The 20,584-nt window shown below is 39.9% G+C and overlaps 1 protein-coding gene across 1 annotated transcript in view; it reads left to right on the top strand.

Annotated features, from left to right (window-relative positions):
- The window catches only part of ABHD17C (abhydrolase domain containing 17C), a 30,974-nt gene extending 10,390 nt beyond the window's left edge, over window positions 1-20,584 (top strand). Inside the window, exons 2-3 of the mRNA XM_003209515.2 lie at window positions 15,125-15,304; window positions 19,372-20,584. Coding sequence (XP_003209563.1) covers window positions 15,125-15,304; window positions 19,372-19,591 — 400 coding nt within the window. The 3' untranslated portion in view covers window positions 19,592-20,584. The remainder of the gene's footprint in view (window positions 1-15,124; window positions 15,305-19,371) is intronic.

Genomic DNA, 20,584 nt, shown 5'->3' with positions numbered 1-20,584 from the left:
AAGCATTGTTTGTCACTTAAAGCTTGTGTCTCTTCCTTCCTCTGCTCCCGGTGCTTCTGTGCAATGCTCTGCTGTGAGCTGTCTTCTTTTCTGCCCTTCACTATAAAGCTGATCAAAACTCTGGTCCAATTTTCTCTTAAATATTATTTTAAAATTCTCATTACGTATTTCTGTTTTGCCTCTGTTTTGAGAGCTTTGTGGTACTGGGAGGGAGGGAAAAACTGTTGCTTTCTAAATAACTAAATATGAAAAGTGTGTGTTGGCAGGAAACGCAGCAGCAGCTTGTAACTCGAGTGCCCCTTGATGAAATGGTGAACTCCAGAAAACCTACACTGCCAAAATGTTACTGACCAAATCGCTGTATGGCTAAAGTAGACATCAATACACCAACTCTTCCAAGCACAACACTATTACCTATTATTTCAAAAATAGAAACTCCATCAGCACAAGGTCCTTCGTGCTATGCTTATTTGTTGGTAGGCAGTTAAGTGCTGGCGTGGCACGAACTGGAACTGCTGGCATTTCTTCCTGCAGAACCAGTTGTTCTCAGGTGGTACTGCAAATAAGTAGGGAACCTGTTTGGTTTACCAGAATTGCATCACAGATGTGGAGGCAAATAGGACACAGAAGCTACTTCTTTTTGCCTCGTTTATTTATTTTTATTTCTAAGCTACACCTGCAGGTCAGTATCTACCTTTAGAATCAGCTGGAATAATGCACTTAAGTGATTGCATTAACAGATGTCCTTGATCCCTACTGCTACTTTGGAGTGGCTGTCTGATAACTGCCAACATCCTTTTCCTGTTCCTCAACCTTTTCCCTCAAGAAGTCTTTGACAAAAAGATTACAGAAGCAATTGGCCCTGTTAAGTAGATATGCCACTGGTGAGGAAAACAAAGTACACAACAGGCATGCTGTTTGACCATTAAAACCTCTGGTTTTGCATGGTGTAGACAAAATGCCTTTTACTCCACAGAAGCTCAAATCATGCCAAATAAGAGCTGGATAAACTGAAATATGTGACCTGGTTTCAGCACTGTTTTCTGATGAGTTTAGAAAAGTTAGGAAAAAGGGAGTACTTTTCTAAACATATTGAAGTACTGTTTCCATTTCCTAGATTAATATTTGTTACTTGAAAATGGATAAAATTTAGTGGCTTGATGGGTTTTTTTGCTTGTAATTCAATGCAGGCATCTGTTTGTGTAATAAATGAATGATTTGGTGCTCTGTTTTTAATTCCTGGAGAGCACAATGCAGGTTTCAGCACTGCTTCTACCAAACACATGGGAGAATTGCTGACTCTGTGCTCAGTGGTTCAGAATTGCAAGCAGTAGTTACTGGGGAAGAAGGGAGGAGGGATTTTAGCCCCAGGTTTGTGAGGATGAGGGCTTTGGCTAGGAAATTTGATTTTAAGCTCTGAACTAGTTATCTGCGGTCTGCTGTCTTAGAACATCTGGTGCTGTTAATCCTGGTGATTGCTGTATATTTTTTTTAATCATCTCAGCTTTATATTGACTGTTAGAGAGACCTGAACATTGAATGTGCTAAAAGTTCACTAAAGGAATGTGCAGAAGAAAAAATTTAAGTGTTACACATTTGTTGCTTTATAATGCGTAGATTCTGTGTAGCAGCAAGTCTTTAATTCTGGTAGAGCCAGGTCACCCCATCTTTGGGTGACACGAATGGAACGACGTGAGAATGCTTCAGCTCTATGCAGCTTCCCATTTGTGTGGTACTGCGATGTAAATTACAGGAGGCCTTCTGCTTTTTTTTCCTTCTGACCTTTGTATCAATATATTTTTTTTCTTTTCAAGATCAGCAAAGAAGCTGCACGTAGTTAAACTGAGAGGAGGGTTTGGGTATTTTTGCTTGTTTGGTAGTATAAGAAGGTTGGTCTTTTATCATCAACGTGAGGTGAATGCTCAAGATCCATTTATTTGTAAAGGCAGTACGGGTTGCTCTGAGATCCGATTTTGCACACCACAGCAGAAGGGAATTGATGAGTCTGATTTTTCAAGTCAGAGTGCCAAGAAATGATGAGAAATGAAGAACACTGAGATTTTCTTCTTTCTGAAAAAATATTGGAAAAATATTTTCTACCAATAGATTGCTTTCACGAAATGACTTTCTGCTTCCATTTGGCAGTTATCGTTCTTGCTTTCTGTTAAAATATTTAACAAATGTAGTTGAAAATGGATGATAGAAAGCAAGAGAGTGGTATTTCTCTGTGAGGCTGTGAATATTCTTCACTCTGAAAGCAGATGCTTAAGTGCATACAAATTCACAGTGCAATAAAGCTCGGTGTTTGCAGCACTTACAAAACTGATGTGTTTTCTCCACTTAGCTGAGGGTGAGGAGAAATAAAGGTCACAGTGTCATTTATCCAAGTAGGATTTCTTCCAGTTGAGGATTCACAAGATATGTCAGTGCAGAGGAAGTGTCAAATGTTTTGATTTTCAAATCAAAAGAGAATGTTGCCTTTCTTCTTTATTTCTGTGAAAGTGGTTTCAGAGTAACTCCAAGAAAGACGAAATATTTCCTGCGAATCGAAGAGGCAGGATGTGTGGTCTCCTAGATACAAGGGCCACGGCTCCTCTTCACTTAGCTTCTGCACTGAGCCCCTGAATGTTTGTTTGAGGTGCTGCTTACTTCTGAGAGCAATCTTTGCCTTATTGAATAACTTTGTTTGCTCTTCTGTAGTGCATGAATGAGCATATTAATCTAACTATACAAGGAATGCTACTGCCAGCTGAGTCATCTTCATATGTTTGTCCATAAAATATTCATATAACAGGGACAGCTGCATCCTTCTGCAGTCTGTTCTTTTTAGAATTCCTAGGACTGTTCATAGATACCAGTTGTTTTTGCAGCAGGACCTCTCAGCTGCCCTCCCTTTCTGCCCCTCGTGGTCCTTTTTATCCCTTTCTGCTGAAGACGCTCAAATCACTACCAGAGCAGCACTGATGGGATGGGAAGAAGCGGCGCATCCAGGCTGTGTAATCCTTATCCATTCCAGCCCCCACGAATTCTTCTTTAGACTCTGGCTTTGGTGCTCGGTGGGGGAGACTGCATTCAGATTTCCAGGGGTGTTTGAAGAACAGTGTGAAAATGACTTTAACTTTGTCTGCTCTAAATGGATTTCAGATACAAGCATCTGCAGTTTGTTGAGGCTGTTTGCCTTGCTTGTTCCCTGCTGTTGGCATTATGGAGATAATGGTGAAAAGCTTTATCAACGTGTTTTCTGAATATAGTTAGCAATTTCTGTGAGATAAGGAAAATACTGAATCAGTGCCACGTATTTGATAATTTGTAAGTTATACCAAAGCGTTGCAGCAAACCTGGTCACTTAACGGGATTGATCTTCTGTCTTTATCTTTTAAGAGAGCGTCATGTTTTCAGATGATATTTCGTCTACATGTTTTAATGTAGTCTGAGACTAAATAGAGGCGTATCAAAGAAAACTGAAAAGCCAACGCAGCACTGACATGCACATGAGAAAGCTTCCTTTGAATTCATCAGTGGGGTTATTACATGAGTAGTTCTAGAGCATGAGTGATCTGCTTTTTTCCCTCCCCCCACATAGCCTTCCTAATACTGTTCTCCCAAAGGATTAATTCCAGCATGGCACACCATTTAACTCTTCTGGAGCATCTAGACAATTGCTTTTAGAAATGCTTACTTATACTCCTACTTTGAGATCTTGTTTTGGAGATGCCTTTTTTAAATTTAATGTGTATATGTCTAATCTATGCAAACCTGGAAGTTTTAGGTGATATTTGCAGTTTGGTCACCATTTAAGGTTAGCCTTGTTTCCTTGAGATGATAAAAACCTAATCAAGAGCGTTCAGTTAAATCCAAGTGTTGCTGTGAAGTTTTTGTCACCAGCTTTGACTAGTTAGCTCACCTGGTACAATTAGAAAGCAGTGTGCTGACTGGTAAAGAAGAGGAAAAATCCTGTGTGTAGGGGCTTTGTTTGTATTGTCTAAATTAAGACACCTGAGTAACTTCATCAGGGATATATTTAGGGGAGAAAATCTATACATGACCCTGCATGAGGACAGGATGCTCACTCAGCTTATATGCCTATGCAGTGATAACAGTATTTTCAGAAAATAGGGCCAGACATACTCAAACTCACTGGTGCCACTCTTTTTTTTTTATTATTGTTTTTGTTTTCTTGCCCTGTTCTGGATTGCATGCTTCAGCTATTATTCCCTGCTCTGAGAGCAGCTGAAGTAGCAGAAGGGTAGAAATGTCTGAAATGGGTGGAACAGCAGCAGCTCAGGTCAGAAGCCACTGCACTGCTTCTCAGATAAGTAATCCCAGCTCATGAGTCAGAGGCTTAAGACTTTAATAGATGCAGCTCATGGCAATTAGTGCTGCAGTAGGATGGCCTTGAACCATGTTGCATGATGTTACAAGTAGGAAAGGTAAGGGAAGTACTCCAGAAAGTTAATTCAGTGTCTCCTGTAAAGAGGAGTCAGGGTAAGAGCAGTGTGTTTGAGACTTAGTTGAGATGTCAGAGGTGCCCCAACAAACAGGTGGGAGTACTAAAAGAATAATGCAGTGCTTCTGAACGGAAATGTATGGAGAGTTGTGAGCTTGCTTCTTTCAGATCTGTGTTTTTTCCCCCCCTTTGCCAGTGTGGAGCCAGGGGAGGTGAGGGCGGCAGGATGGGCTGGAAGGGCAGCCAGCACACATTGGTTTGTTGTGAGTCCTCAGCATCAGGAATCAGGCAGGGCTCTCCAGTTTGAAAGCAATTGAAATGTAAGAAGTAGCTATGAACACAACTGGTGGGACTGCATAACCAGTGTTAATATTTGCACTTTCTGAAAAATATTTCCTAGAGAACCAGATCTTTTTTCCCAAGAACACTTTCTGTACTAGTAGACACATACCTTGGTTTACTTGCAATATTTTTCTATATAAAGATTTCATTTACATGCATGGATATCATCAAATCTTTCTTGCTCTTACAACAGAGGTGTTCTATAACAATCCTTTTAAGAGTACAATTTTAGGAAGCATTTTACTTCATTTTTTTTCAGCTTTTGAGGGCAGGATATCCAGAGTGGAAGTGCAGGCTTATTGCTACAGGCTGTCAAACTTTTTAAAATCTTCTTAAAAAGTGCTCTAAATGTTTACATATCTTAGCTCTGCTGTATTACAAAACGTGCAGTATGATGTGCGTGTCTGAAATGAAAGTGCCACAACAGGATAGAGATGAGAGAAAAGCTGGGGGTGCAGGTAATAAATTCCTCATTCCAGAAGATAGAGTGGAGCTTCTCTGTGAAAGTAACAAAACTTTCTCTGCTGTAACAAGTTATTTAAATGCACCTCAGAGGCTGGCTATATAGATATTGTACACTGGTTACAGTAAAGAGTATATAATGGAATATAGCTGACTGTTTTTTGTGAATTATTGATGGTGTGGTCAACAAAGGTTGTTCTTAGAGGCCAGTAAAGGTTTCCTATCTTTGATAAATAAAGCTTACTACTTCTGTCTTGCATGTTTATTTGCTACAGACCAACTTAATTAAATGCAAAATACTTTTTTAAAGCAACTCCAGTGCTGTGTTTTTAAACTAACTTAAGTGGGAGATTCATTTTAGTGTGCCATCTACCCACTGTATCTTGTGACTAAGTGGTATAAATCAAAGCTGCTTTGGAAGGAGCAAGAAACTATGGAGAGTGGGGAAATACCTGTCTCCAAAACCTTAACCTGGTGACACAGTGCTGGCTTCAGAGCTGTAATTGATCTCTAAAGTTGTCAATCAAGGAAGCAAATACAGTTGAATGTATGTATGTGTTTAACTCTTCCACTGTTACTAGATTGTCTTTCCCTTTACAGTGGTTTTGATTGTATTTGCTTCTGTGAATGGAGAGTTGAAATAAACCTCAGAGCTTTAGTGATGAAGATCTCAAATAGTGCTAAAGTGTCAAATTTGCCTCTTTCTTTTAAGGAGAGAGCAAGTTAACAGAAGTGCTATGATATGTGCTGGTTATAGGCTTCTTTGAGTGTCCAGAGGATGGTAACGCCTAGATTGTTTACAATTACTTCTACATCAACTAAGCTTAGTGTCTCTCTTCCCTTGCAGTGAGTACATGCGAGAAGTTGATTGAAACCCTTAATTGCAGGGCACCGTGATCAGAAAGTTCCATTAATCACTGAAACTGATTTTTCCACATTTCTCAGAATGTGTTTTAGATGTTGTCATACCAGACACAGCGGGCTTGGATTCTTCACCAAGTTCAGTAGAGGGCACCTCTTTCTGTTATGTGGAGATGCTGCTTCTCTTTTTGTTCTACAAGATGTATATAATCATACTTTTAAAAAGTTAAATATAAATCACAGTTTCATCACAAGCAGAAGACAAAGCTGTTGTGCTCCTGACATCACAGTAGTTTGTTCGTGGCTTCCTATATGCTGTTCTGTCCTGCTCTCTTGAGCAGCCAACGTCTTTAACAGCAGGCAAACTGAAGAAAAGCCCACGGGACCAATTGAGGGAAGTGTCCCCTTCCTCTCATTGTATGAGTGCACACTGAGTATTGGAGTGTTGTTCATCTCAGTGTAGTGAAATAGTGGAATGATAAAGATACAAGTTCCAACAGAAGGCTCGGCCACATCACTGCTCATTTTTCAGTGGCTTTCTTGCTGACTGTCTCAGTATGAGAGAATGAGTGATAGCTCTGCCTTGCCATGTTGTTCTCTCACACCAGCATGCCCATGATGTGAGTTCCTGATTAAATGTGAAAGTAGGTTTACTGGACACTTATTTCTGTGCATCTTGTGTTGCTGGCTGAAGGAAAAAAAAAAACAACCAAACAACTCCATCCTGCAGAAGCAACTGTTTCAAAGCCAGGCCTTTATACATAATAGCTAGTTCATGTGGTAGACAAACAGGCAGCCTAGCATAAACAGAACACCAGAGTTTAGCATTCAACCATATTGGGGGGGGAGGAGGGGGGGTTGGGAATCATGCTATAAATACAAGAGAAAACAAAAGAGGTCTTTCTTGCTTTCTTGGCACCTCCTTAATAAATAAATAAATCGGTGAGCACAGTGTGTGTGTTTTCTGCCCTGTCTTCTGTCTCCCATTTAGCTTCAGTTCAGCTAGCTTGGAAGAGACTTCTTCCACAATGCAGATTTGCAGAAGTCTTTCCCAGCTGATGAGGCACACCACCAACTATTTTGTTATCCTCTGTTTGTTTCTCTTCTGTTTCTGCCTGAAGAATGCTCAACAAGTTAGAGTGGCTAGACGCACTCTGCATTTGTTGAGTGGTCTCTGCTGTAAGATCATGAGCTATAAATGGGTGTGAGAAGAGAGCCTGATTTATGACTAGCAGCAGATGGGCTGCAGCATGGACCTGCTGCTTGCCAGGGTACAGGGCTGTGGCGTGGCTGGGGTGGCAGCAGGATGGTTGTTACACGGTGCAAAATGAGCATGTGACAGTGCTGCACATGGTGTGGAATTCTACAACTGTAAAGGTGGCAAAATCGGAGAAGGAACACACTTGTACTGGAGAATCTGGAAAAAAGGAAATGTTCTCCATGTTAAAATATGGCCTCTTCAGGCACTAAGTAACTTAAGATTGCATTTGGATGGGGAAAAAAGTTTGTTTTATTTAGAGGAGCTAACATTAAAAGGAATGGATTTAAAAATAAGAAATCAACCCCTATCCTAAAGCTTTGTAAATCTATTCAGTTTTTGTCAAACAGTAATCTTTATTGTTTACAGGAAAACATGCTGGTCTTATCCCCAGTGAGAAGCCCCTCTGAGCATTTAAGTACAGGAAATGGAGGCGAGAAAGTACCATCCATTCCCAAGACAGGTCCAGTTATCTGTGACCTTACTCATGATAGGTGGTGGTTTGAACTGTTTTTGCAAACGTGAAGTCATGGAAATTCTGCTGTCTCACTGGGCTGTTACAGTACTTTCTCAGATGATAGGGGAAAAAAACCCTAACCTAAGCCCCTTTGCTGCAATTTTTGCACATTCCATCTTGTCCTGTTGAAATCAGCCAGAGTGCATCCCATCTTCATCTTTGCAGCTGCTTCTTTCATATTTGAAGACTGTTGTTATGTGTCTCTGAAACCTTCTTTCCTATGGAATAAATACATCTAGTTCTTAAAATCTTTTAACGTGCTTCCTTTCCTCTATATGCTCTTTCTGTTCTTATCTGAACTCTCCATTGCCATGAGATGCTGGAAAGAAGATACAGTAGTTTGGCTGAGAACCAGAACCCCCTGAGTGAACCAGGAATAATCTGTCTGAACATCTGGCATGTCTAAGTACTGTGTTTACAGTGTGACATAGGCTTGTGTCGATCTTGGGATCTGCCATAATTCTTTTTTTTTTCTTTTTTTTTTTCTTTCCTGTACTGTACTGAATTTAACCAGTTATACTCTGACAGGGAATGAGGCAGCCTCTGGATTAAGCTATGCAGTAGTACTATGTAAGCTGATTTTCTGCTATTGCTGCTACAGCCATAAGGATGGGGAAATGTAAGGCAAGATTAGTTGGTGGACATAACAGTGTTTGTTAGAGCAGTTGGTGTTGTTGGGGGAGAGAAGCATGGTATGTGACACCTGAGGAATTCTATTTTCCAAAAAACTTTTTTTTTTCTACCTTCCACCTGTTGTTGGTTTAGCAAAGGCCATTTTCTTTGCCTAACAAGTGGAAATTATTATATATCTATATACCTGACTTTAGTGTCAGGTGCTCATTTCCACAATCCTTCATTGTGCTTGAAGTAATCTGGGAGGAGAAACGTCTGCAAAAAGAGGAGTTTTTCAATTCTGTCACTTTTCTGCCATTGTGCAGCATAGCGTTGGCATGTGAACTAGGAGATGGGGAGGCTTGTGTGGCTGGTCAGGAAACACTATTAGAAATACATGTGGTTAATTATTAGAAATTAGTAAAAATTCTTTTTCCCTAATTTTATGGTTTTAGGCTTTTTTTCCAAGGAGATGTAGTAGAAAACAATTCAGTGTAATTCAATTAATACAAAATGCTATTTCATTATAGTTTATACCAGAGAATGACAGGAAATAGCCTTTTTTTCACCTGCCTTAATTGTTCAGGGCAAGCATGCTGTGCCATTCCTACTCAGCGGTGTATAGATTGCCTGCCTTGGTTTTGCTGTGGCTGATAGATCTTGCCAAGGATATTCAATATCTGTGCTAGGACTTGGCTGAACCTCGGCCACAGTTCTCAATATTTGATAACACATAGCTGGTTATCACAAGGCAGTAACCAAGAAGCAGTTGTAGAGCTTTGATGTGTGTTACTGCAGTGCAGCTGGTCGTCCTACAGAAGTGCCTGGAGGAAGCCACATTGCCTCTGCTTGATCTATTTATTTATACTAGAGGGGGAAAAAACAAAAACAAAAAAAGCAGCTCTACTATGTCACTGGATTAGTGCTGTAGTTGCCTGTTGTACCAGGGTACTTACAAATAGTGAAATCTAAAATAACCTTCACGAGGGCGTTTTCAGGTGTCATTGGTTTGTTCTGTAACTCCAGTATTGGCCTGTATTGATTAGCTGTGGATTTTCTCCGTAGTGTAAGCAAATGACTCTCTAAAGTGGCAATAAAATAATAGTGATATAAAACTGAAGTATATTCCTTGATTAAATTTCTTGGCAGACACTGAAATTATTTTGAGTGTGAACACATTTGTGCAATTACGCGTCTGCTCCTGTGGCAGCGTGCTGGGATATGTGCCAACACAAATTGTCTCTTTCTTGCAGTTTCATAAGCCAGAGTATTCTGCAAACTGTTTCTGGCTCCTGCTACAATGATAACATGAACTCAGTGATGAGTCTGCTACACCTGAACGTGAATCACATTCTACTTAGAGTTGTGCAGGAAGGAGGTAGAGAAGGAAGTCGTTGCCTAATTTAAAGAATCAGTGTCAACATCTATTATGCCTGTGAAAATCTTGTTGTAGACCTATGTTTGTGTGAATTCAAGGAAACTTGAATGAAAAACTGGCATAGGGATTCTTACTGTGTGCCAGGGATTCCTGTGAGTTGTGAAAGAATTCTGATTTTCTCATTTGACAGTTGATGTTATGGTTAACACAAAAAAACTTAATCTAATGCCTTGCTTTCAATTTAGTGTTGGCATTTGGGCTGGAAATCAGCTGTGAATTCTGTGATGTTTTGACTGAGATGTTGGAGCGGCGCTTGCTGAAGCAGGACATGAAATTCAGTATTTTGTTCTGATAATGTAAATAATTGCTTGCAAGAATACTTACTGAGCAAATCTCTCCTGTTGACTGTCTTTCGTTTTGTTGACATAAAGATCCCACAATTTAATCTCAAGTTCAAGATATTCAATCAGCAAGTGGGTTTTTTACTTGATTGGGGCTGAAACTGTAGACACATCACTTACGGAAGTTTATAATGACTCTTCAGAAAATCCTATTTGAGATTCTTAACAAGCAATCTAAAGTTCTCTGAATTGTTCCATTTAGAGATAATGCGTTTGTAACAGTAATTTGTGGTGTTTTTGTTCTTTGAAATGATTGTAATGCCTGTGTTGCTAAGTACGTGCATGTTTAAAATCTTAATTTGAGGGAAATTGAAGGAATTTGTGTAAAGAGGAAGAAACAGACTTGTACTTAGATCTGAAGACTTGCTCGGAGTTGCATGCTTGTTCTCGTAAGAAGACTTGAGAATTCACTGTTGCCTCGAAGTATGGTTTGTATCATGAGTTGTATCACTCCAGATGTATGTTAAGTTCCTGCTCCATATTTTAAAATTGAATCATTTCCTTGTGGTGTTTCTGTTGAGAGGGGAGAGCACAGTTTCATACTGAAAGAGCACATGAGCTAATTACCTTGGGGTTTTTTGGTCATTTCTGTTTAAATACTCTGTTGTAAGGAAGAACTTGATCACCGGTAGCTGCCTTATTTTAGAAGCAGCGATACAGTAGGCCTCAACAGCACGATAAATGGGTTTTGTGTTATCAAAACACTTTTGTGGTGTTCTCTGTTGAGATAGAGATACTGCAACTGGGTTTTGTAGCTTGAAAACTCTGATTTGCTGCTGTTGCTGTGTCCATGCTGATGTATGTGCTTTACAGTTTAGATAAAGGGTACTGAGGCGGCAAATACCATAACATTTCAAAACTGAAAGTAAAAGGTGTGGTGAAGTTCAGTGATTCAGTAATTCTGAAAAAGAACTGGCTTCACTATTGAAAATATGTATTCAGCACCTTGGAGGATTGGCGCAGTTCCTGCAGCTTTGGCTGAGAACAGGCAGGGCTGGGATGTATGGCACTTCTGTAGTCCTGCAGCAGCATTCCTCTGGTGCTTGCAGTGGAGTAAGGAAGGAATAAAAATAGCAGCGGTAAACTTTCCATCAGTATTGCTCGAAGCTGAAGCCCAGAAGGAAGAAAAATAAATGCAGTATCACATGGTTATAAGGATTTTTTTAATGATAATGCTTAGTCTGTACAGAGTGCTGTCAGCCAGAAAGCTTTTAGTACTTCACAAACGCATGCTGTTGTTTCAGAAAACTGAGGTGGGAGCACAGCGCAAACCTCATACAGCTAAACACGTTAAATGGGAGGTAGCTGTGTCCCATCCTGTCACTGTAGTCTGCTGATAGCAGTATTCCCATCCTTTCCCTGTCACACCAACCTGCTGATGTATCTGAAATCTGTCGTTAGTCCATACAGGAGTAAGTAGGTCAGTCAGGGATGTGGATTCTTGATGGCTGACTGGAATGTGTTGGTGATGTAGCTGGACCTGGCTTGAGCTGGCCAGCAGTAGGTGCCTACAGCTGCACTGCTGTTTGTTTTCTTTTTCCTGTGCTCCTAGCAAATGTAATCCCTAATCCATGTGACCTACTGGTGGGATTCTGGGAGCAGATTACACTGGAGAACTGTGCCATCTGATCTGTACCTATAGGTTGGGGGAGTAGAAATGCTTGCATCTTTTACAATGCAAGTAGCTTTACGCTTCTCAGTAACTGATTTTGTCTAGGGCAAGCACGCTCCTCTTTCTTTCTTTCCCTTATTTTCTTGTCAAATCACTGCTTTGCATGCGCTACTGGCAATGGAGTCCCCTCCTGCATTGCCTCACCTTGGGCCCCTCCCTTGGGCCTTCCTTGGGCCTCGCTGTCCCTCAGAGCCATTTCCATGGAGACCAAAGCGCTCTGTTTCAAGAAAAACGTTTTTAGGAGCTGCTGTTTGGCCAGTGGAAGGACTTACTTCCTTAACGCGAGAACAAGTTGTAGCAGAGTGCCTCTTTTCTCTTTGTTCCTCCCTTGTATGCCACTAGTTTCCATCTGATTGCTGTCTCTTATCCATGACCGCCCTTCCTCGTTTCTTCTATTTCACTTTCTTTATCGCTGTTCTGATTGCATAAGAATCTTTTATCACCACCAGGAGCTTGCAGAGAGAGGGGAAGGGGCCCCTCCTCCGCTCTCCAAGCGTACTGCATGTTAAGGCCAAAATCCACGGGCTGTTCTGTAACTTGGCTGAGCGCTGCTCGCTGAGTCACTGCCCGGACAACGTCATGAGGGCTCAGAACGTGCCAGTGCCAAGCTGTGGCCATCAGTGCCAGGGGCCTCACCCCTGTCATTATTCATGGCTCTTGCTTCTGAGCTGTCACGTGTCCTTCGGCCTTACAGTAAATTGTTCATGCAGATGTTTCTGCTGATGTTTGTGGTAAGATTTCGGTGTCATCTTCTGGTTGATGGTAAAGATTGAAGAGATAAATCTGTTACAGTGACTCTTGTGGCTTGGACAGTTGGACTATCCCTGACGAAAGTGATCCAAGAGATTCTTAGTGGATTGTTATTAGGGATACAAAACAGAAACAGCATTCCATCAAATGACAGGCTGGCTGCAGCGTGCACTGTCCTTATACTCTTCTTAAGATTACCACCTTGCCTTTCTGAAGAGTTGAATACTGAAAATTTGTAATATTTTGGTGATGAAGGGCTACTTTAGACATATCACTTTTTTTTTTTTTTCTTTAGTGATACTATAGACTAGCTCTGGCTTCAACTAGCACACTGTGAAATTGAGATTGTTTCTTTCTAGTTGCTTGTGGTGGTGACAGCCAGATGCTCAATTTGCAATATAAGCTGTTTTCAGAAACAACACCAAAAGGAGCGAAAACAAAGAAAATCAATGCCAGAGAAAATTGCAATGCTAAGGCAATTACATTAAAGGAATTCTTTCTCTACCCTATACTGCCTTGTTATCCTGTGATTCTCATCCACACATCTGTTTCTGTGCTTTGCTTAGATTGTAAATGTTTTAGAAATGGTCTATGTCTAAAAAATGTATCGTGATATTGGGGGGCTTTGGATGGTACTGCAGAATCTACCAGCATCAGTACAGTTGTGTTCTGAGTGCTACATATATGCACTTGTTCCCATCGCATTTTTTATGTTCTGATGTTAATGTATTTCTGCCTGTTTTTGATACGATGCAACAACTGGTAGCTCAGCAGAATGGAGGCATAGTTTCCATCTGCAGCCTTCAGAGGTACCTGCCTCTGACCTACCCCGCTGCAGCTGGTATGACATCCATGAGGATAATGCTTTGCTCTGGGGTTCTGTTAATGTACAAACTCAAATCAGCCAGGCTTTACTGCGTGCTGGACTTTTTCTGACCGTAAAAGGGGGAAAAAATTCTCCTAAGAGAGCTTTACAACATCTCTTTTAAAACATCAGGCCATGGCTGCATTGATAGACCACCAACGTGAGCTACTGCTTGGTTACCAAGAGGATAAAATTCTCCTCTAGGGAGATATTTTTATACAGTTGCTTATTCATGTTACAGTGGATGTGAAAAGCACTCTAATGTTCAGCAGCATAAAAATATTAAGAAAATTCCTCTCACACAGAATCTGTAATACAGCCTAGTTTTACTCTGTGATAGAACCAGGTTGGGTGGTCAATGTTGGATTATTCTTCCATTCTGATTTTAATCTCTTTTGCAAGCGCCCAATCATTTGACTGCTTAAAAGTCAAGTGCTATCAAGCTCTGCCAGATACCTCAATCAGCATATCAAAGGAGTTGGAAAACTTCCAGGTGTACATTGACTGTAGCCTGAACCGGAGCTTTTGAGATATATACTTTTATATTCATAACCATTTCAATGGGACTGTAGACAGTGTAGTCTGAGAAAAAGACATATTCTGCACAGATTATCTTCCAATAGAAATATTCTCAGTTATTCTTTATACAGCTTGCAATAGAAAATAGAGTTAGACATAGAAACCTTCTGGATAAATAACCTATAACCAGCTGAGAAATAGCTTTGATTTGTAGCTTCCTTAACAAGTTGTGGTAATCAAATAGTACTGTACTCTTCCTCCTACCCTCCTACCAACACTGTCTGTGCCATTTCCCAATTCCTTCGTATTTTGCAAGCTTAGAATTGATGATGATGTTAATTTAGCTTCTGCTTATTTGCAGTTGTGAAACAGCACATAGGATAGACAACCTACAGGCTAGACAGGAACATTTGGGAGCCATCCAAGACTTGCTTTGAACCCAGAATTTTATGAAATGATGTATCTTTATAATTGCAAAATAAGGTTGCCATATTTAAAGCAGGAAGAGAGAAAATGAGGATTAATTTACAGCAATCATCAACAGGGAAAAAATGAACAGAACTACCCTTCTTAGGCTCTTTGGTATCTTCATCTACACCAGTAAGGCAGTTTGGATTTTTTGTTCCAGCTGTGTGGAAAGAAAGGAGGGGCAAAAGGCTAACTGTATTGTTTAATGATGGAGAGGCTGGAGAGGTTGTTAGCTTACAGAATATCTAATTGAAATTCCTGGAGTGACTGTAAGTATGGGGAAGTCTCATTTCTAATTTGCTATGCTGCAGAATGAAAGAGGTGTTCGTGAAGATGGTGGAGATTAACAAACTGACATTCCTCCTATGAGGGTAGCTCTCTTCAGCCTATATAAACTATGATTCTTTACTGTTGTATTTTAGAGTTACAGATGTGTAAATTTACGTCTCTCTGGAGCAGATTTTTAAAGTGCAGTGGATGGGAGGGATGTTTGGGGATTTTTTTACCCTTATTTTTTTTTTCTTTTATGATGCAGAATCTGTTTTTTAAAGTGATATTTATTTTCTCTACAGGTATGGCGTTAGTCCTGAGAACATTATTCTATATGGTCAGAGTATTGGTACTGTCCCTACAGTAGACCTGGCATCTCGGTACGAGTGTGCAGCAGTAATCCTTCATTCTCCTTTGATGTCTGGATTACGGGTAGCATTTCCTGACACTAGGAAAACCTACTGTTTTGATGCTTTTCCAAGGTACGTGTAAATGTCATCATGAGGATGATTGTTCTATACTCAGTGCACTGTTAGGTGTTTAAAAAGGAATAGTCATGCAACTTTCTGGGCAACTTTTACTTAATTGTCACCTGCATTTTAAACTTCAGGAGTGCATACCTGTTGAGATTTACCAAGCAAGAAACAGGCTGATATATCAGTTTCAAACTGATGTGATATGTCAACAAACAAACAATTCCTAGCGTTTACTACTATTATTTTTTATCCTGTCTTTGTGGTATGGGTTGTTAATAGAATTTTTATGTCATCAGGTTTGGATAAGTACCTTAACAACTGTTAATGCCCTGTTAAGTTCTTCAGACTAATGAATAGCAAATTAGTACCTGTACTCTCTTAGCATGTTGGTTGATTTCAGAAGGTAACGTGGTATCATGAAATGGATGTGCTGTTTTCAAGTCACTTGTTAATATATTGCTGTGGTTTTACCAAAAAGGGTATAGATGATCACTGCTTTGAAGGGAGGGAAAGGAGAGAGGCAGAGGCTAGAGCATTAGCCTGGAGTGGGTCACTTTTCAGCTTGGCTCTGTGTTTTGTGTGTATTCTCAGGTATTGCACTTTCTATTGCTTCCTTAACTTTGATCCTTTTATGTTAAACAGTTTTACACCTCTGTTCCTATGTCCATTCTTTTTGTTTCTCCCTGATGAGGATCATGTCAGATCCTAATGTCTGTGACCAAAGTAGAATGACTTACTGTCTCTTTTGGAAGATTTTAAGCTTGTTTAAGAAGCTGTAGGTTATTTTACTTATGAAAAACTGTATGCAAGTGTTCTCAAGATGCAACACCTGCCTTTATAGCAGTGTCTCACTTGAAAAGAAATTGCATCAGTTCCAGTTATTAGATGCAGGAAGAGCAGGTGTTTTAGGAATGTTTTTATTATTTCTGCATGTCTGCACTGGACATTTGCAGGGATCTGGTATTCCAGAGTACCATTCTGATGCTTTTTTTTAATTTTTATTTTAGGGTTTGTTTTGTTTTGTTTTCCTCTTGAAGGGATTTGGCTCTTACTGAATGGAAATTTACAAAACCATCTTTTTGTAGTGCTGATACAACAAACCATATTTCCTTGATTTCATAGCTATTTTTTTTCTTTCCCCACAGCTGAAGTCTTTATATTATTACTCAGTGACTCTGTAAAACTTCACTAAATTATAAGTTGCACACTTTAGCATTTGAGATTGGTTTTATTAACCTCCTACAGGTGTTTTGTTGTTGCGACTTTGAATAGTTAGACTTCAGGTAGTGTTAGAAGTGGATTGCTCTGGAGAGAAGATTGTGAGATATTTTAGCGATCAGTGTCCCGCATCAGGGTGGTGACAAAGCTGTCTGTGGACAACTGAGATTGTGAGAGGGGAGCTGTTCTCTTTGTAGCAACATATACAGACATGGGGATAAAAAGCTGAGTGGTCCGTGGAGGGGAGAAGACAAAGCAAAGGACTCAGTGGAGTTTTGTGCAAACTTATCTTTGCTTCAGAAGGCGGTGTTTGCAGTAAGTGTAGTAGGGGATACTCAGAGCGTTACTCATGTTTGTTTTATTTTCATGACAACAGATTAAAGTTAGAAAGTGGGGGAGTGTGAAAGCCATAAATGTGTGCCTGAGCAGCCACAAGTAATGGTGGCTGTCACACTTTCTGTCCAGTCTCCAAATTTAGTGTTCTTCCACAGAAGTTAATGTAAGATGCTGAAGGTGCAGTCAGAATTTGGAACTGTTGTACACAAGCTTGGTCATCATCCTCAAACCTTGAAAGTTATATTTATAAATGCTTCTGTTAGAAAAAATCTGGAGCCTTAAAAATGGCTCCGATTACAAAACTAACAGTGATTAGCTGATAGCAGCCAAATCAAATAAATAGTAAATAAAGGTGGTTGGGTGGAACCCTAAAAACGCACTGTATCACTTGAGTATTTTGTTTTTAACCTACTGAGCTGTTCAGTGCAGTCAGTCTGACTTCACTTAGGCTGTAAGCAGTGAAAATAAACAGCAGTGTGCTTCTATGAATGTGTGCAGCTCAGACGTCCATCTTCACGGCAGGAAACAAAATAGTTCTGTGTGCACCTACAGTGAATTGCTATTATGTACATTTTATGCTGGGGCTCCGTGAGAATGTGGTCTCTGTAGATTTTTCTAGCTGCAGAGCAGTGTGGCTGAGCATACTAAGTGAGTCTAACGTGCAGTTTAAATACTGCCTTATGAGTCGCTGAGTTGGCAATGGGACACGTTCCAAATTTCTGCAAAATACCAATTTCTAGTTTAACGGCCTGGGAATATATGTGGAAAAAAATAGTTTCATTATCTGAATACTGGAGTGAAAGGGATTTCCTGGTTTCCTACAGTAAATGAGACCTCAGTTTGTAGCCACTGAAATGTTGTATAAACATCTCTAACTGCATGTGACTGACCTGCTTTGCCACATTGTGGTATTCAGGACAGACCCTTCACGGGCCTAAGATTTCGGTTTACTTAGCATTTTCATTATAAAATATGTACATTTGGATATGATACTAATTTGGAGATGAATTCAGGGGAGGGGAGGAATCTGCATTATTCTGATGTCTTTCATGTTCTTGAGATAATTTTCTATATTCAGCATAGTTGCACACAACTCGAATTTCAGACAGGCGAAGTGAAATAGGCTGTTTTAATTTGAAGTAACGCTTTTCTTCTTTAAATGACAAATCTGTTTTCTGGAGAAGTACTTATTGATACAGAGACCAAAATGCGTTTACACTCAGCTATTTACTGGAAAGCAATGACTGTTCTGTAGAATACTAAATGCAGAGATTTGTGTGTGAGAGGTTTAGTGCTTTATTTTACATCTTAATTTTTAATTAACTTCATATTTTCATAAATCTTCTTTAAGCCTGTTTCTAAATTGGTGTATGCTGGCATCTGTATTTTTTATCATTGTAAGCAATTAGCCTGGTTACTTTGTAAAGTCTCTATCCAATCTTACCAAAATCATGCTCTCTTGTTCTTCAGCACAGGCAAATCCAAACACTCATTAGATAGTGTAAGGAAATAAACTTGTCTTCTATCACACCAAATATTACTGGCACTCATTTTTCTGCTCACTTTTACATCACGTCCTGAGCCAAAGCACAGTTATGTCATTGGCCAATTCCTCCATTTGATGATGGAACGCAGAGCGTGTTAATTAGCACTTGGCACCTGTACACTGATCTGGAATTAGTGGTAACTACTGACATGGAGTGGCTGTCTGGAAATAAGAAAAGACAGTCAGAGAAGCCTGGTGTTCACCAGCTTGACATTCATGTGCTACCAACGTGCTTCCTAACTGGAGTTTTGTGGGCTGAACTCAAAGGTGTGAGGTGCCACTCTTCCCTTTCTTCAGACTCCATCCTCCTGTGTGAGATGACCGCTGGGTACATTGGCCTGCAAAGCTTGCTCTAAGCCCGCTGTTCATAGCAGAGCAAAAAATGCCATGTGAATTTTGTTTGGTTTCAGTTAAAATATCCTTGCGTAACACGGTTTCCCCCACAATTTTCTGCCATTTGAACTTAGACAACTAGTACAAAGAACAGTTGTTTGTGGGTTTTTTCTTCTTCCTGTTTCTACCTAATTTGGGAGTTTCCAGCCTCATGAGCTGAGACTGTTTTTGCATTAAGTCTTACAACTGGAATGTAGTTAATTGGTTCCTAATCTGTTACACTGGAAGGTGATAATGCATAATGTCCACGCTGGTGGCATGTCTCATTAAATCCCATTTGCCTCTCAGTAAGTTTCCTCAGTGGCTTCTGTGCCAGGTGCACTATTCACTGGTGGTTCAGGTGCCAAACTTTATTTGCACCACTGCCTGTTGGGGCTCCTGGCCATCAGAGCTGGAGGTGTGATAGCAATGGTAGTGTGGGCTCCGTTCTACACACGCGTTCGGGGAGTAGGCCTTGTTCTTTATTATTGGGGCACAATTCCAGGGTTTTGCAGCCAGTTAAAAACAAGCATTGGTAAGCTGATCGTGTATGGATAGTTAAGCCACAAACTGAGCAATGTTTTCCTTTTTCCCTCTCCAGCATTGACAAGATATCTAAAGTCACCTCTCCTGTGCTGGTAATCCACGGTACCGAAGATGAGGTGATCGATTTCTCCCACGGCCTGGCAATGTACGAGCGATGTCCACGAGCAGTAGAGCCACTCTGGGTGGAAGGGGCTGGGCATAACGACATAGAGCTTTATGCACAGTATCTAGAGAGACTAAAACAGTTCATATCTCACGAACTTCCCAACTCCTGAAGAAGCCTACCTGATTTTACCTCAGTTACTGTGAACGGAAGAAATTACCTGGTTTTGCACATGCTTTAACTGGATAGCTGTCATAGCTTTATACTATGAAGAAATACCCTGTCTTTAGGGTGTTCTAATCAAACATCTGATGAAATTTGTCTTTTATATCTGGAAATTATTCTACTAATGCACACAATATGGTCAACTACTGTAATTCCAACAATTTTTAGCTTCGTTGCCCTGAAAGAAGTGGGGATACTAGCTGCTTATGGGGACACTTTTTACCTAGTGCTGTATTAATTGAAGATCGGTTTTCTCTGTCTCACTTCTGATTGTTTCTAATTCTGTCCTACGAAGACTTTTTTTTTTTTTTTCCAGTGTTCTCAGTATGTGGAACACAACTGTTATGAGCTACAGCTTGTTCTAAACCATCGGCCGTGGGTTCAATCTAAAGGAGTACTTTCTTTGTCAAGTTTCTAGCTGTGGTATTGTAACTGGAAAGTTATTGTGATGAAGTCCCCCCACCTTCCCTTTAGTGTTCTTTTGTTAACTTACTGATCTTCCCAAGTAAATTATTGAAATATACTTTTTCCTGATAATAAACAAACTACTATATGGGGCGAAACTCTGTAATGACTTCTCCATTACTTGTATAAACGTAACTGGAATATTCTCAAATGAACTACGAACAAAATTGCTCTTGTTTAAAAATAAATGTGTAAATTTACTACTAGAAAACTCATTTTAATATTCAGATGATCTGAATAATAGCCATAACAGACATTTCCTTCTGTAAAGCATTCCTGTAGACTTTTTAAAAGTACTGTACATATTTGAATTTACATTGTGCATAGATTCTTAATTGGTAGTTTTAAGTTAAGTCTAGCTACAATAAACTGCAAAATTCCGGTTTGTATATGATTGAATACATTTTGTTAAAATATGTTTTTATCCCTATATTATTTTGCTATTAAAGTTTTATAAAGTTTCCAGGACAAAAAA

This window comes from Meleagris gallopavo, chromosome 12 (genome assembly GCF_000146605.3).
Source record: "Meleagris gallopavo isolate NT-WF06-2002-E0010 breed Aviagen turkey brand Nicholas breeding stock chromosome 12, Turkey_5.1, whole genome shotgun sequence".
In the NCBI taxonomy this organism is placed as follows: Eukaryota; Metazoa; Chordata; class Aves; order Galliformes; family Phasianidae; genus Meleagris; species Meleagris gallopavo.
The sequence above is the reverse complement of the archived record's forward strand: the minus strand, read 5'-3'. Positions and strand labels throughout refer to the sequence as shown.